At 42.2% G+C, this 14,057-nt stretch overlaps 2 protein-coding genes across 3 annotated transcripts; both read left to right on the forward strand.

Annotated features, from left to right (window-relative positions):
- The first annotated feature begins 1,128 nt into the window (after nt 1-1,128).
- Nucleotides 1,129-6,381, forward strand: emc8 (ER membrane protein complex subunit 8). Of its 2 annotated transcripts, XR_002255981.2 has the most exons (6): nt 1,131-1,666; nt 1,945-2,021; nt 2,117-2,186; nt 2,290-2,384; nt 3,077-3,597; nt 6,173-6,381. XR_002255981.2 is itself a non-coding variant. In XM_020488981.2 (5 exons), exons 1-5 carry the CDS (start codon nt 1,454-1,456, stop codon nt 3,234-3,236), a joined length of 615 nt encoding a protein of 204 aa, XP_020344570.1. In that variant the 5' UTR covers nt 1,129-1,453; the 3' UTR covers nt 3,237-4,033. The 2 variants fall into 2 exon arrangements, 1 of the variants encoding a protein (XP_020344570.1); XM_020488981.2 differs by lacking the exon at nt 6,173-6,381 and having other exon boundaries at nt 1,129-1,666; nt 3,077-4,033.
- Nucleotides 6,382-11,610: 5,229 nt separating this feature from the next.
- gins2 (GINS complex subunit 2) lies at nt 11,611-14,057 on the forward strand. The gene is made up of 5 exons (XM_020488644.2): nt 11,611-11,808; nt 12,114-12,228; nt 12,386-12,485; nt 12,621-12,747; nt 13,017-14,057. Exons 1-5 carry the CDS (start codon nt 11,719-11,721, stop codon nt 13,146-13,148), a joined length of 564 nt encoding a protein of 187 aa, XP_020344233.1. The 5' UTR covers nt 11,611-11,718; the 3' UTR covers nt 13,149-14,057.

The following is a 14,057-nucleotide window of genomic DNA, read 5'->3' on the forward strand; positions in this document are numbered from 1 at the left end:
ATTCTTCCTGTCACGCGGTGTGCCCTGAGGTGAACCAAAATGGTGTTTGTGGCCTGCCATATGGTGTGGGATTCAACCCGGGTGTGTGCTACCTTCGTTCCGCCAGCAAGACCTAGCAAGAATAAGGCCTTGACCTCGGAGATTTTACTTTAAAGTAAAAGTTTCTCAATGAAGATGGCGAAAAATAATACAAACGGTTGAAATTCGTAAAGTTTTATGAGGAAATGTTAGCACACTTATCATTTTGTGAAAAAATAATACAGTTAATCGCCATTATAGCACAAATAATATTATAGCATTGCCATTATTGTTAACAGCATTACAAATAATTTTATTTAACCTTTATTTAACTAGGCAAGTCAGTTTAGAACAAATTATTATTTACAATGAAGGCCTACCAAAAGGCCTCCTGCCAGTCACGTGTACTGGGATTAAAAATACATTAAATAAAAAATATAGGACAAAAACACACATCACGAGAAGACAGACAACACAACACTATATAAAGAGAGACCTAAAGACAACAACATAGCATGGCAGCAACACATAAACACAGCATGGTAGCAACACAACGCGACAAAAACATGGCAGCAGCACAAAACAGGATATGAACATTATTGGGCACAGACAACAGCACAAAGGGCAAGAAGGTTGAGACAAAAATACATCACTTAAAGCAGCCACAACTGTCAGTAAGAGTGTCCATGATTGAGTCTTTGAATGAAGAGATCGAGATAAAACTAATGATGACTAAATAGTTATGGTAAGAACAGTAATAAATAACAAACCATTATTTATAATGCTACTATTAATACTAATAGTAATAACAATATTAATAATATTACAATAATTATAATAATCAACTTTTGTAAGGTGCAATAAATGAGTACACACACAAAAATCATTGATGACCCTTTAGGCTTTAAAAAAGAAACATATCAACAAATAAATGACAATGTCTTATATAATTACGCTTAATTATTATTTGTAAGTGGAATACAATATATCGATAATTGTGCACATTTTCCATAATTTTCGCCCTAGTTATTAATTTACAAAGTATACAGGGCTGGATTTTTATTCTGAAGGATTCCAAATATACGTGACCCAGAAGTACTTAGTTATTCTTGCCTGTTTCACAGCGGTGTGTGTGTGTGTGTGTAGTATAGTACCGGTGCAAACCACCAGAGAAGCCAGGCAGCGTTCATTTGTAGTAGGATATAACGTTACCGTCGTGACCAACATACAACATTAATGCACTGTAACATTCACGAAAAGTGACCTTTATGTAGGTAGCTAGTTATAAGAGACTCGATTACCGTAGTCAACCTGGCAGAGCTGTCACAGTCTCTCTGTTGTATCGGGTATGATATCCGTTGGCTAGCTGTCAAGCTAGCAGTCTCCAGACCATCCTTATACAATTAGCTAGTTTAGTGTTTATCTCGAAATAAGAATGAGTATTAAATTGACAACTCAGGCTTATTGCAAGATGCTTTTGCATGCTGCTAAATATCCTCATTGCGCCGTGAACGGATTACTGGTTGCTGAGAAACAGAAGGAGAAGAAAAAAGACAGTCACTCCACTCCAATCCTCTGTGTGGATTGTATACCACTATTCCACGGCACACTTGCATTGGCACCTATGCTGGAAGTGGCACTTACATTGGTGAGTGAATTGATCGTCTTTATCTTCTATTCACATCATGTTTAAAAAATGTTCATGTTACTCCATTGCATGTTCACCACTGCAAGTTGCTGGGCCTGTTGAAGTAGAAGTGCATTTAACAGCTGTCAATCCTCCTGACACGTCAAGCTAAACGCAACATCAGTGAAGGAAGTGTCTGATGAACTTCTCCATTGGTGGAGTTTATCAGAAACTTCCTTCACATTGGTTTTGAGGTTAGTCAAACAAGCTAATCATTTTTTTTCTTTCCCCACTTCCAGATTGACACGTGGTGTAAAGAGAATAAATATGTCATAGCTGGGTATTACCAAGCCAACGAGCGCACAAAGGACTTCAGGTAACAAGATTTTGATACAGGATCCCTTTCGTGCTCTGTGGAGAGTTGTGTTGATATGGTACACAATGTACTCTGTCTTCTTTTGACTCCCACAGACCGAACCAGTTTGCTGAAAAAGTTGGGGCCAGGATTGCAGAGAACTTCAGCGAAGCAGCAATGATTATGGTAATCCTCTATTAGCCATCCTGTATCAGAACTGCCACATTACTGAATTCACACATAAGATCTACACTGACCACTGTATCTCTAATAATGTTGTGTTCCTCAGGTGGACAGCACCAGATTCACCATGGGCTGCTATGAGCCCATATTAGCCATCTATGACCACCATGAAAACAAGTGGAAATGCAGGGACTGTAATGCGTAAGTGTTCCTGAGCTTTCCTAATATGTAATGTGGGCTAGATATATCAAAGCTACTGAACAGCCATTTATCCAAAAAGATTTGGACATGCAGACATTTGACAGTCTTAACAGCTATACCATAAACACAGGCTGTCGACCTCTCAGAGATTCTGTAAAATTACTGATTGGATCAAAAATGAGTTCTAATATGTAATTATGTGGTCAGCCTTGCATACCGCATTGCAACACTACAGCAGTTTTAGACTTGTGGAAGCATCATTTCTTGATGGGTGTCTTATTCCTGTCCAAAGAAAAAGATTTGGAACTACATGGTATACACTATGTCAATATCTGTTAGTGAAATAGAACCTAGTGTGGTAGATATTTATTTTACTATTATTATCTATCCTGATGCCTACTTACTTTACCATGCCTCCTTCATGTACATATCTACCTCAAATACCTCGTACCACTGCACATTGATCTGGTACTGGTACTCCCTGTATATTGCTCCATTCTTGTGTATTTTAAATGATTCCTCGTGTTACTATTTTATTTTTAAACTTTGCATTGTTGGGAAGGGCTCGTAAGCGAGCATTTCATGGTGAAGTCTACACCAGTTATATTTGCCACTTGTGACAAATGCGATTTGATTTGTGATTACTGAAGGTGGAGCTGAGGTTCTGGAGTGTTGGTTTGTGTGTGTTCCAGAGACTGCTTTGAGGACTGGTGTGAGGCTCAGAAGATCACGTCGGCTCTGCTGGAAGGCAGGTCCTACGAGAGCCTGATAGACTTCGACAATCACCTAGACGACCTCAGGAATGACTGGACCAACCCTGAGATCAACAAGTCTGTGCTGCACCTGTGCTAAGCCTCCCAGTCGAGTGACTGCACTGCACTAGACAAAGGCATTGCGGCCAAAACGGCGTTGGCCGTGCTAATACTACTGTAGCGCAGGAATGCTAAGTCTTTGTTCCTAGTGAATTGCTCTCACAGGGAAGAGAGCTTTCGGAGCACTGGCCAGTCTATTTTTATGGGCAAGCAGGACACAGGTACCATTAGGATCTTTGATCCCGTAGTAGGGAGGATCAAGACGTTGGTGTCATTCAATGCAGCGTGTTAATTTTCTGTCTCATGGTTTTTGTATGCTAATAATTAATGAAGATGTATGTGTAATTCTGAATGGTAGGGAAACATGAATATCATTTATTTTGACTTATTGAATACTTTAGGTTCTTCAGAAATAGTGTTACAGAGATGATAGACATAAATTATTGTTCTGAGATGTGACTTATTGAAATATTACAGAATTGTAATCAACGAGATATGTTTTATTTCACTACCTATTAAGTCTTAATGTTTATATTCTCAGAGAACTGTTTTCCTCCTGTTTTTCTTATAAGAGATAGCTTAGTATGTATTTGTTAAAAGATGATCTGATTCTTTACTTTAATTGCTGAAATAAATTATGTTATTGGATAGGTAATAAACTGTAAGTCACTCGGGATAAAAGCATATCCATGTTATTATTATTGATTCATTAATTATATATTTCAGGTTGGATTAAGATAAGTCTAAATAAAAATAATTTGAGGTTTTGATATATTAAACCTTTTTGTAAAAAAAAATGTTTCAACAGAATGTACAAATAAAATGTAACTTTTCAGATATTGTGCATTTTTTTAATGCCTTTTTCTAAAATCACTCCCTTACTCCAGTGCTGAATGAGCTGAGTGTTAAATTTAGGATGCAGTGTTCCATCACTTTGGGTTGAGACAGCATACAGTGGATATTAATGGAAAATACTTTCCATTTATTTCCCCCCTCCCTTTTTAGACCTTGTCTCATTGCTTGCAACTCCCAACGGGCTCGGGAGAGGCAACGGTCAAGTCATGCGTCTTCCGAAACATGACCCGCCAAACCTCGCTTAACACCCGCCCGCTTAACCTGGAAGCAAGCTGCACCAATGTGTGGGAGGAAACACCGTTCAACTGATGACTGAAGTCAGCCTGCAGGCGCCCTTCCCGCCACAAGGAGTTGCTAGAGCGTAATGAGCCAAGTAAAACCCCTCCCCCAGCCAAACCCTCCCCTAACCCGGACGACGCTGCGTAAATTGTGCGCCACCCTATGGGACTCCCGGTCACGGACGGTTGTGACACAGCCCGAGATCAAACCCAGGTCTGTTGTGATGCCTCAAGCACTACAATGCAGTGCCTTAGACCGCTGCACCACTCAGGAAATTCTTTCCAATCTATGAGGGTGCATCAAGACAAGATATAGAAGCTGAAACGGTACAGAACATTTTATTCTAAACGATCTCTGGTTGAAGTAAGGAGCCATGACAAATGGTATGGTGAAAAACTGATTCCTGAAAGAGCACATACCCCGAAGAACTTTACATAACCTGAGAACATGATGGAACTACTACCCTAGGGCCCCATTCTGACAGGAAATGTACACACGCCTTTCCTAAGCACTTCTCAGTAGTTAGTAATCAGACTTGCCCAGTGCTTGGACTGAAATAGATGTCCGTACTCGTTTTGGGTGCCATTACTGTTTATATTTAGGTGTAGGAGCTCCACAATACTTTTGAGCTAACATTCTATACGTGGAACAGGAGATTAAGCAGTAGAACATTTGAGGGGATTCCCTTGCATGTGCTGAATACATTTGGCCAACAGATATTCTTGTGGAGTTTTCATTCAATAGGATTTATCGTACATTTATCTTAAGCCATCCCTTTAAATATGGTGTACCTTTAATTAGAATGTTGTAGACATACTAGGACACATAGAGAGAAGGGGCTCAGAATACAGGGATCAATGAAAGAAAGATGTAAATATATGGATATTTTCGTCTCCATTTCAGCACCAACTGGTAGATTTTAGGGTTGGGAAAGTATGTATGACTCATTAATAAAACAGGTTTGGAGAGCCTTTATGCACAAAATATATTGAATCGAAAATAGTGGTTTTGTTTCATCCTGAAACCTCATCCTTTAAACCACTAAATATTGGAATGTGGGAAAAAGCAGGCCGTAAGTGTTGAACAGTCCTATTAATCTACCCTATTCCTCACTAATCATGGAACTATATGACAATGGGTATGTGTGGTCCGAGTTCCATAATTATTCGAATAGGCTACATGTCCCACACTATTGCGCAACGTTACCCTAATATGATCCACTCATTTCTTATTTATTTGACCTTAATTTAACTAGGCAAGTCAGTTAAGAACAAATTGTTATTTTCAATGACAGCCGAAGAACAGTGGGTTAACTGCCTTTTTCAGGGGCAGAACAGATTTGTACCTTGTCAGCTCGGGGATTCGATCTTGCAACCTTTCTGTTACTAACGGTTCTCTTGATGTGAAGGAGAGTCGGACCAAAATGCAGCGTTGTGATGATTCATGTTATTTTAATGAAGGAAAAAACTATACATGAAGAAACTACAAAATAATGAAATGTGAAAACCGAAACAGTCCTATCTGGTGCAAACACAGAGACAGGAACAATCACCCACAAACACACAGTGAAACCCAGGCTACCTAAATATGGTTCCCAATCAGAGACAATGACTAACACCTGCCTCTGATTGAGAACCATATCAGGCCAGACATAGAAATAGACAAACTAGACATGAAACATAGAATGCCCACTCAGCTCACACCCTGACCAACCAAAACATAGAAAGTAAACTATGGTCAGGGTGTGACAGTACCTACCCCCCCCCCCCCCAAGGTGCGGACTCCGGCCGCAAAACCTGAAGTCAGCCTGCAGGCGCCCTTCCCGCCACAAGGAGTTGCTAGGTTCTTCAGAAATAGTGTTACAGAGATGATAGACATAAATTATTGTTCTGAGATGTGACTTATTGAAATATTACAGAATTGTAATCAACGAGATATGTTTTATTTCACTACCTATTAAGTCTTAATGTTTATATTCTCAGAGAACTGTTTTCCTCCTGTTTTTCTTATAAGAGATAGCTTAGTATGTATTTGTTAAAAGATGATCTGAAATGAAGGATCTGATCAGCTCCTGCTTCTTGCAGACTGGCGGCTCTGGCTGCTCCATGCAGACTGGCGGCTCTGGCAGCTCCTTGCAGACTGGCTGCTCCATGCAGGCTGGCAGCTCCGGCTGCTCCATGCAGGCTGGCAGCTCCGGCTGCTCCATGCAGGCTGGCAGCTCCGGCTGCCTCATGCAGGCTGGCAGCTCCGGCTGCTCCATGCAGGCTGGCAGCTCCGGCTGCTCCATGCAGGCTGGCAGCTCCGGCTGCGCTAAACAGGCAGGAGACTCCGGCAACGCTGTAGAGGCGGAAGGCTCTGGTAGCGCTGAACAGGCGGGAGACTCCGGCAGCGCAGGAGAGGAGGAAGGCTCTGGCAGCGCTGGAGAGGCGAGGCGCACTGTAGGCCTGATGCGTGGTGCTGGCACTGGTGGTACTGGGCCGAGGACACACACAGGAAGCCTGGTGCGGGGAGCTGCCACCGGAGGGCTGGTGTGTGGAGGTGGTACTGAGTAGACCGGACCGTGCAGGCGCACTGGAGCTCTTGAGCACCGAGCCTGCTCAACCTTACCTGGTTGAATACTCCCGGTCGATCTGCCAGTGCAGCAAGGTGGAATAGCCCGCACTGGGCTATGCAGGCGAACCGGGGACACCGTGCGCAAGGCTGGTGCCATGTAAGCCGGCCCAAGGAGACGCACTGGGGACCAGATGCGTAGAGCCGGCTTCATGGCATTTGGCTCGACGCTCAATCTAGCCCGGCCGATACGCGGAGCTGGAATATACCGCACCGGGCTATGCACCCGCACTGGGGACACCGTGCACACCACTGCATAACACGGTGCCTGCCCGGTCTCTCTAGCCCCCCGGTAACCACAGGAAGTTGGCGTAGGTCTCCTACCTAGCTTCGCCATGCTCCCTGTGAGCCCCCCCCCCAAGAAATGTTTGGGGCTGACTCTCGGCTTCCATCCGCTTCGCCGTGCTGCCTCCTCATACCTGCGCCTCTCAGCTTTCTCCACCTCCAGTTCTTCTTTGGGGCGGCTATATTCTCCAGGCTAAGCCGAGGGTCCTTCACCGTCCAGTTCGTCCTCCCATGTCCATTCCTTCTCTTGCTGCACCTTGGGGCGGCTACACTCCCCTGGTTTAGCCCAGGGTCCTCTCCCGTCGATGATTTCCTCCCAAGTCCAGAAATTCTTGTCACGCTGCTCCTGCTGCTGCTGTTGCCTGTTACCACGCCGCTTGGTCCTGTTGTGGTGGGTGATTCTGTAACAGTTCTCTTGATGTGAAGGAGAGTCAGACCAAAATGCAGCGTTGTGATGATTCATGTTATTTTAATGAAGGAAAAAACTATACATGAAGAAACTACAAAATAATGAAATGTGAAAACCGAAACAGTCCTATCTGGTGCAAACACAGAGACAGGAACAATCACCCACAAACACACAGTGAAACCCAGGCTACCTAAATATGGTTCCCAATCAGAGACAATGACTAACACCTGTCTCTGATTGAGAACCATATCAGGCCAGATATAGAAATAGACAAACTAGACATGAAACATAGAATGCCCACTCAGCTCACACCCTGACCAACCAAAACATAGAAACATACAAAGTAAACTATGGTCAGGGTGTGACAGTTACTATGCTAGCGACCCTCAGGAATAACTACACAGGCTTGACAGGAAAGAAAGGTAAATGGAATGGAATGATGCCAAATATAACAACATCAAATGGAAGAAAAGGAACACTAAATTGACAGTTGTAAATGTATTTGGGGATTACTGATGCTGGGTCCTGATAGTGGCTAATATTTAACATGATACAAATTGTGAAATAAAATTGAGAAAACTCCGGGTATATAATTGAAACATTCTAAAGCGTATACATCAACTCGGCAGGTTCAGCCCTACAGAAGCCTGTAGCTTGGGTCTCCACATTTCATCCACTTAAATTGTGAGGGCACACCATTACAATTCTGAATAACCGCACAGCCATTTGTAGCCTATTTAATTGTTCGTGTTTATATGATTTTTTGTTTGCTTCTACTTGACTGGTTTCACATTAGTCTCCAAGGATCATAAGGGAAAATCATATACAAAAATTGTTTAGTTGTCTAGAAAATCCCTTTCACCAAACGGATTACTCATTTACCCAGATCTGATCAATAGCTCTTATCAGTTGATGAATTACAGTGCATGGAGAATGCTGTTATTTCTATGGGGGAAAATTAAGTAGATGCTTTTCCCACTAGGAAACGGTAGGTTCGCTTGACCTTATTAATGGTTTCCTAGGGCATAAAGGTGGTGGAATAATGAGGGAATTGTGTCAAAATCGGAATAGAGCATATCTGTAATAAAAAAGGAATCAAGTTAATTGCCATTATAGCACAAATCATATTTGTATTTATTTATTTTTATTTTATTTAACATTTATTTTGCTAGGCAAGTCAGTTAAGAACAAATTCTTATGTACAATGACGGTCTACCAAAAGGCAAAAAGCCTCCTGTGGGGACGGGGGCTGGGATTTAAAAAAAAGAAATCTATAAAATATAAATATAGGACAAAACACACATCACGACAAGAGAGACAACACTACACTACATAAAGAGAGACCTAAGACAAGAACATAGCAAGGAAGCAACACATGACAAGACAGCATGGTAGCAACACAACACGACAACAACATGGTAGCAACACAACATGGTACAGAATTATTGGGCACAAACATCAGCACAAAGGGCATGAAGGTAGAGATAACAATACATCCCACAAAGCAACCACAACTGACATGATTGAGTCTTTGAATGAAGACATGGCGATAAAACCATCCAGTTTGAGTGTTTGTTGCAGCTTGTTCCAGTCACTAGCTGCAGTGAACTGAAAAGAGGTGTGACGCAGGGATGTGTGTGCTTTGGGGACCTTCAACAGAATGTGACTGGCAGAACGGTGTTGTACTGTATGTGGAGGATGAGGGCTGTATTAGGAATCTCAGATAGGGGGGAGTGAGACCTAAGAGGGTTTGATAAATAAGCATCAACCAATGGGTCTTGAGACGGGTATACAGAGATGACCAGTTTACAGAAGAGTATAGAGTGCAGTGATGTGCCTTATAAGGAGCATTGGCGGAAAATCTGATGGCCGAATGGTAAAGAACATCTAGCCGCTCGAGAGCACCCTTACCTGCCGATCTATACATTTTGTCTCCGTAATCTAGCATGGGTAGGATGGTAATCTGAATCAGGGTTAGTTTGGCAGCTGGAGTGAAAGAGGTGCTATTACAATATAGGAAACCATGTCTAGATTTAACTTTAGCCTGCAGCTTTGATATGTGCCAAGAGAAGGACAGTGTACTGTCTAGCCATACTCCCAAGTACTTGTATGAGGTGACTACTTCAAGCTCTAAACCCTCAGAGGTAGTAATAACACATGTGGGAAGAGGGGCATTCTTCTTACCAAACCACATGACCTTTGTTTTGGAGGTGTTCAGAACAAGATTAAGGGTAGAGAAAGCTTGTTGGACAGTAAGAAAGATTTGTTGTAGAGCATTTAACACAAAATCCGAGGAGGGGCCAGCTTACTGTATTATCTGCATATAAATGGATGAGAGAGCTTCTCACTGCCTGAGTTATGTTGTTGATGTAAATTGAGAAGAGCGTGGGGTCTAGGATCGAGCCTTGGGGAGCTCCCTTGGTGACAGGCAGATTTTCGGAGCAGATTTTCAGACTTTTTACACTGCACTCTTTGAATGAGGTAATTAGCAAACCAGGCCAAAGACCCCTCAGAGACATCAACGCAAAAATGGAATGGTCTACCATGTCAAAAGCTTTGGCGAAGTCAATAAAAATAGCAGCACAACATTGCTTAGAATCAAGTGCAATGGTGACATCATTGAGGACCTATAAGGATGCAGTGACACATGCATAACCTGAGCGGAAACCAGTTTGCATACCATAGAGAATACTATAGACATCAAGAAAGCCAGTCATTTGATTATTGAGAAGTTTTTCCAACACTTTTGATAAACAGGGCAAAATAGAAATGGGCCTTAAACAATTAGGATCGGCTTGATCTCCCCCTTTAAATAAAGGACGAACTGTGGCTGCCTTCCAAGCAACGGGAACCTGCCCAGAAAGGAGAGACAGGTTAAAAATGTTGGAGATAGGCTTGGAGATGATAGGGGCAGCAACCTTAAAGAAGAAAGGGTCTAAACCATCTGAACCAGATGTTTTTTTGGGATCAAGTTTCAGGAGCTCCTTTAGCACCTCGGACTCAGTGACTGCCTGCAGGGAGAAACTATGAGGCGGGCAGGGGAAAAAGAGGGAGAAGAATTGGGGATAGTCGTATTAGAAGGGGTGGGAGATGAGGAAATGTTGGATGGGCAAGGAGGCATGGCTGAGTCAAATAGGAATCCTGACTTAATGAAGTGTTGATTAAAGAGCTCAGCCATGTACTTCTTGTCAGTAACAACCACATCATCAACTTTAAGGGACATGGGCAGCTGTGAGGAGGAAGGTTTATTATCAAGGTCTTTAACCATTTTCCAGAACTTCTTGGGGTTAGACTCACAGAGAGTGAACTGCTCCTTAAAGTAACTAACGTTGGCCTTCCGGATAGCCTGAGTGGACTTATTTCTCATTAGCCTGAACGAGAGCTAGTCAGCCTGATTATAACATTGACATTATTGTTAACAGCATTAGAAATAATGATGACTATATAGTTATCATGGAAATAACAGTTCTAAATAACAAAACGTTATTTTTAATGGTACTATTAATAATACTAGTAATATTAATATGAATAATAATATAATTATAATAATTATAATAATCAACTTTAGAAAACACTTTTAAATCCCATTGTTAATTACCCCATTCCTATTGAACACTGTTCAGTACGTTTTTCTTTTTGGACATATCTCCGCCACACCTTAATTTCTTAGCTCTCCAGCCGGAACGAATAGCGGGTTGAATAGAATCAAGGTCAGCATACACATAGATAGAAAAGTGCATAAAAAGGGAATTAGCCTACGTTCCATTTACGCACGCTTAACTCGGGTCGGAATCGACCCCATATTAAACCATCTAATTATTTCAGGTGGCTACATGAAGTGTTGTTTCTCTCTGCAGGTCTTTCTCTACGGTCTCTGGCCATGTTGTGCGTCTGTGCCTCTAGTGTGGGTAAATACTGCCACACAGTGACGATTGTATGCAATTGACTGATTTGGAGAGGAGGCGGGACTTCCGTGTTTGCTGTGAAACTACTCTGAATATTTCGCGGGAACTTGCGAAAGCGTCGATAGGCACTGTTGCTGCGGAGATAACGTTACACGTAAAACGATAAAAGTACGGTTATAATGGACCCTTCTGAGGTCGAATTCCTTGCCGAGAAGGAGGTAGTGAAGATTATCCCCAATTTCAGTCTTGACAAAATCTACTTGATCGGGGTGAGTTGGTTAACGTCTTTAGCATAGCTAACCAGTTTCTTGTTTAGTTACGACGTTAGCCTGGCTATTTTTCTGGCCTGATCACGGATGTTGTTTAATAACTAGCTAATTCATAACTACTAGCTAGCCAAATTAATACAGCCCACAGTAATTTACTAGCCATCTAACTAGCTAGCTACACTCCAGACTCCCATGTTTTTATGCCAGATCCATGGGGATGGCACATGGCTAACTAGCTAACGCATTACTGACACTGTAAGTTTGTTTACATTCTGTATGACTCAGAAGTGGATTTCTGTCTCCAGGGTGATCTTGGTCCTTTTAACCCAGGGCTACCTGTCGACGTGCCTGTGTGGCTGGCCCTTAATCTGAAACAGAGGCAGAAATGCAGGATAGTGCCACCAGAGTGGATGGATGTAGGTAAGTTAAGGAGACGGGTGTCTCTGAGCTTTTATCATAATCCTGGTTAAATATCAATATGTATAAATGATGTATGTTAATATACTGTCTACAAAGATGGTGCCTCTACGTAAACCAATGTCAGAGCTGAACTTCTTTCCTTTTCATCTGTGTACAGAGAAACTGGAGGAGATCAGAGAGCTAGAGAGGAAGGAAGACACATTCACCCCTGTCCCCAGTCCATACTACATGGAGCTGACCAAGCTGCTACTCAACCAGTCAGTATCATCCTACACTTCCTAACTTTAAGCTTGGATATATTGTCTTAGTTTGGATATAGCTATTGATTTATAATTTGACTGGAATTGGAAGGTGTGTTCAAGCTGTTGTCATATATCCCTGTTTCTCTGCAGTGCATCTGATAACATTCCCAAAGCGGATGAGATCCGTACACTGGTGAAGGACATCTGGGACACGCGCATCGCCAAGCTCCGCCTCTCCGCTGACAGCTTCATCAGTCAGCAGGAAGCACACGCCAAGGTATCAATCACTGAGGAAGTTTGATTATAACCGGGGGGCACCCGAAAAACCGACAAGGGCAGACCTCCCTGCTCAAATGGAACAGTAGTCAGCGCCACTGGGTCATATTGTCAACAAGGCAGCAAGATAGACGTGGCATTAATAAGATGATAGAAGTAAAGTATAGTTGGATGAATGCATCTGTCTATGAACTTTGTGTAGAAACATTATTTCTTCCCTATTTACATTCTCCTCTCTTTTCATCTCCCTCTCCATCTTTCCCTCTCCAGCTGGACAACCTAACTCTGATGGAGATTAACACGACACGGTCGTTCCTGCTGGACACTCTCAACTGCATGTATAAGCTGCGCTCCAACTTGCAGCCCGGCTCCAGTGGGGGCAAAGCCCAGGACCACCAATGATCTGTATTTACGGACGAGACCTGCGCCGCAGCCTCTCCTTCTCCTAAGCAAGATGGAGCAGACTTAGGCCCAGCTTTACTAAGCATTTGCACCAGCTGCAAAGTAAAATCAAATCTGTAATACGGAGAACGTGGACGGAATCATGGAATCCAGACATTAAATCAGAATTCAACAAAATTCTAAAATGCATTGAACTTAGTAGGAAATCTTATTGAACATTAATTAGCCCAAGTTTATCATAAGGCATGAACAGAATGCATCAGTGATTTGTATTTCCTGCTAATTTCTGAAGAGTACATTTCTGATGTGGTTTATTCATTCTTGTGGACTTTTCTATTAAAAAAAGTGTTGTTTTTTTGCATGAAAACCTGGAAAACTAAATGGAAATTTAGAAAAAATCTAATTGACTAAAACAAATTTATAGTGCCCTAAGTCTGGTCCTAGTGAAGACAGAGCTGACCAGCAGATCTTATGAAGTGGGAGCACTTATCTGAAGTTGTCATGCCCCAACTATCTGATTCCAACTGGATTTGTTTCTAGTTGAAGCTTCGGCAGTCCTCTTCAGCAGGTCATGGACTCCCTGGAGGAAACACTCTGCTTTGGTCTGGCTGATCCATGTATGGTTGGACTTTTCCCCCCAAAATCTGGGTTGATGCCTTTTAAAATATTAGTATAAATGTCATGCTTAATAGAGGTATCAGTGATGGTTCAGCGATAGATACCTTGTGTAACAGGGTTCTAGCCTTGTATGATTCTGAATAGACCGGTAAGTCTAGTTTGAGGAAGAAGAACAGCATGTTATGGATGGAGGGCTGCAGGCCTACATTGGGAAATCAAAGAAGCAACATGCGAAACATGTTATAACATGTAATGTTTCAGTATGTGTAATTAAAATATCTATATATTTTT

The sequence above is a fragment of the Oncorhynchus kisutch genome, linkage group LG8 (genome assembly GCF_002021735.2).
Source record: "Oncorhynchus kisutch isolate 150728-3 linkage group LG8, Okis_V2, whole genome shotgun sequence".
In the NCBI taxonomy this organism is placed as follows: Eukaryota; Metazoa; Chordata; class Actinopteri; order Salmoniformes; family Salmonidae; genus Oncorhynchus; species Oncorhynchus kisutch.

Excerpts from the sequence above, each read along its gene's own strand:
- emc8 (XM_020488981.2), top strand. The coding sequence starts at position 1,454 with ATGAGTATTAAATTGACAACTCAGGCTTATTGCAAGATGCTTTTGCAT. Across the intron at positions 1,667-1,944 it reads TGGAAGTGGCACTTACATTG|ATTGACACGTGGTGTAAAGA; the intron begins GTGAGTGAATTG and ends CCCCACTTCCAG. Across the intron at positions 2,385-3,076 it reads AAATGCAGGGACTGTAATGC|AGACTGCTTTGAGGACTGGT; the intron begins GTAAGTGTTCCT and ends TGTGTGTTCCAG.
- gins2 (XM_020488644.2), top strand. The coding sequence starts at position 11,719 with ATGGACCCTTCTGAGGTCGAATTCCTTGCCGAGAAGGAGGTAGTGAAG. Across the intron at positions 12,229-12,385 it reads ACCAGAGTGGATGGATGTAG|AGAAACTGGAGGAGATCAGA; the intron begins GTAAGTTAAGGA and ends ATCTGTGTACAG. Across the intron at positions 12,748-13,016 it reads AGCAGGAAGCACACGCCAAG|CTGGACAACCTAACTCTGAT; the intron begins GTATCAATCACT and ends TTCCCTCTCCAG.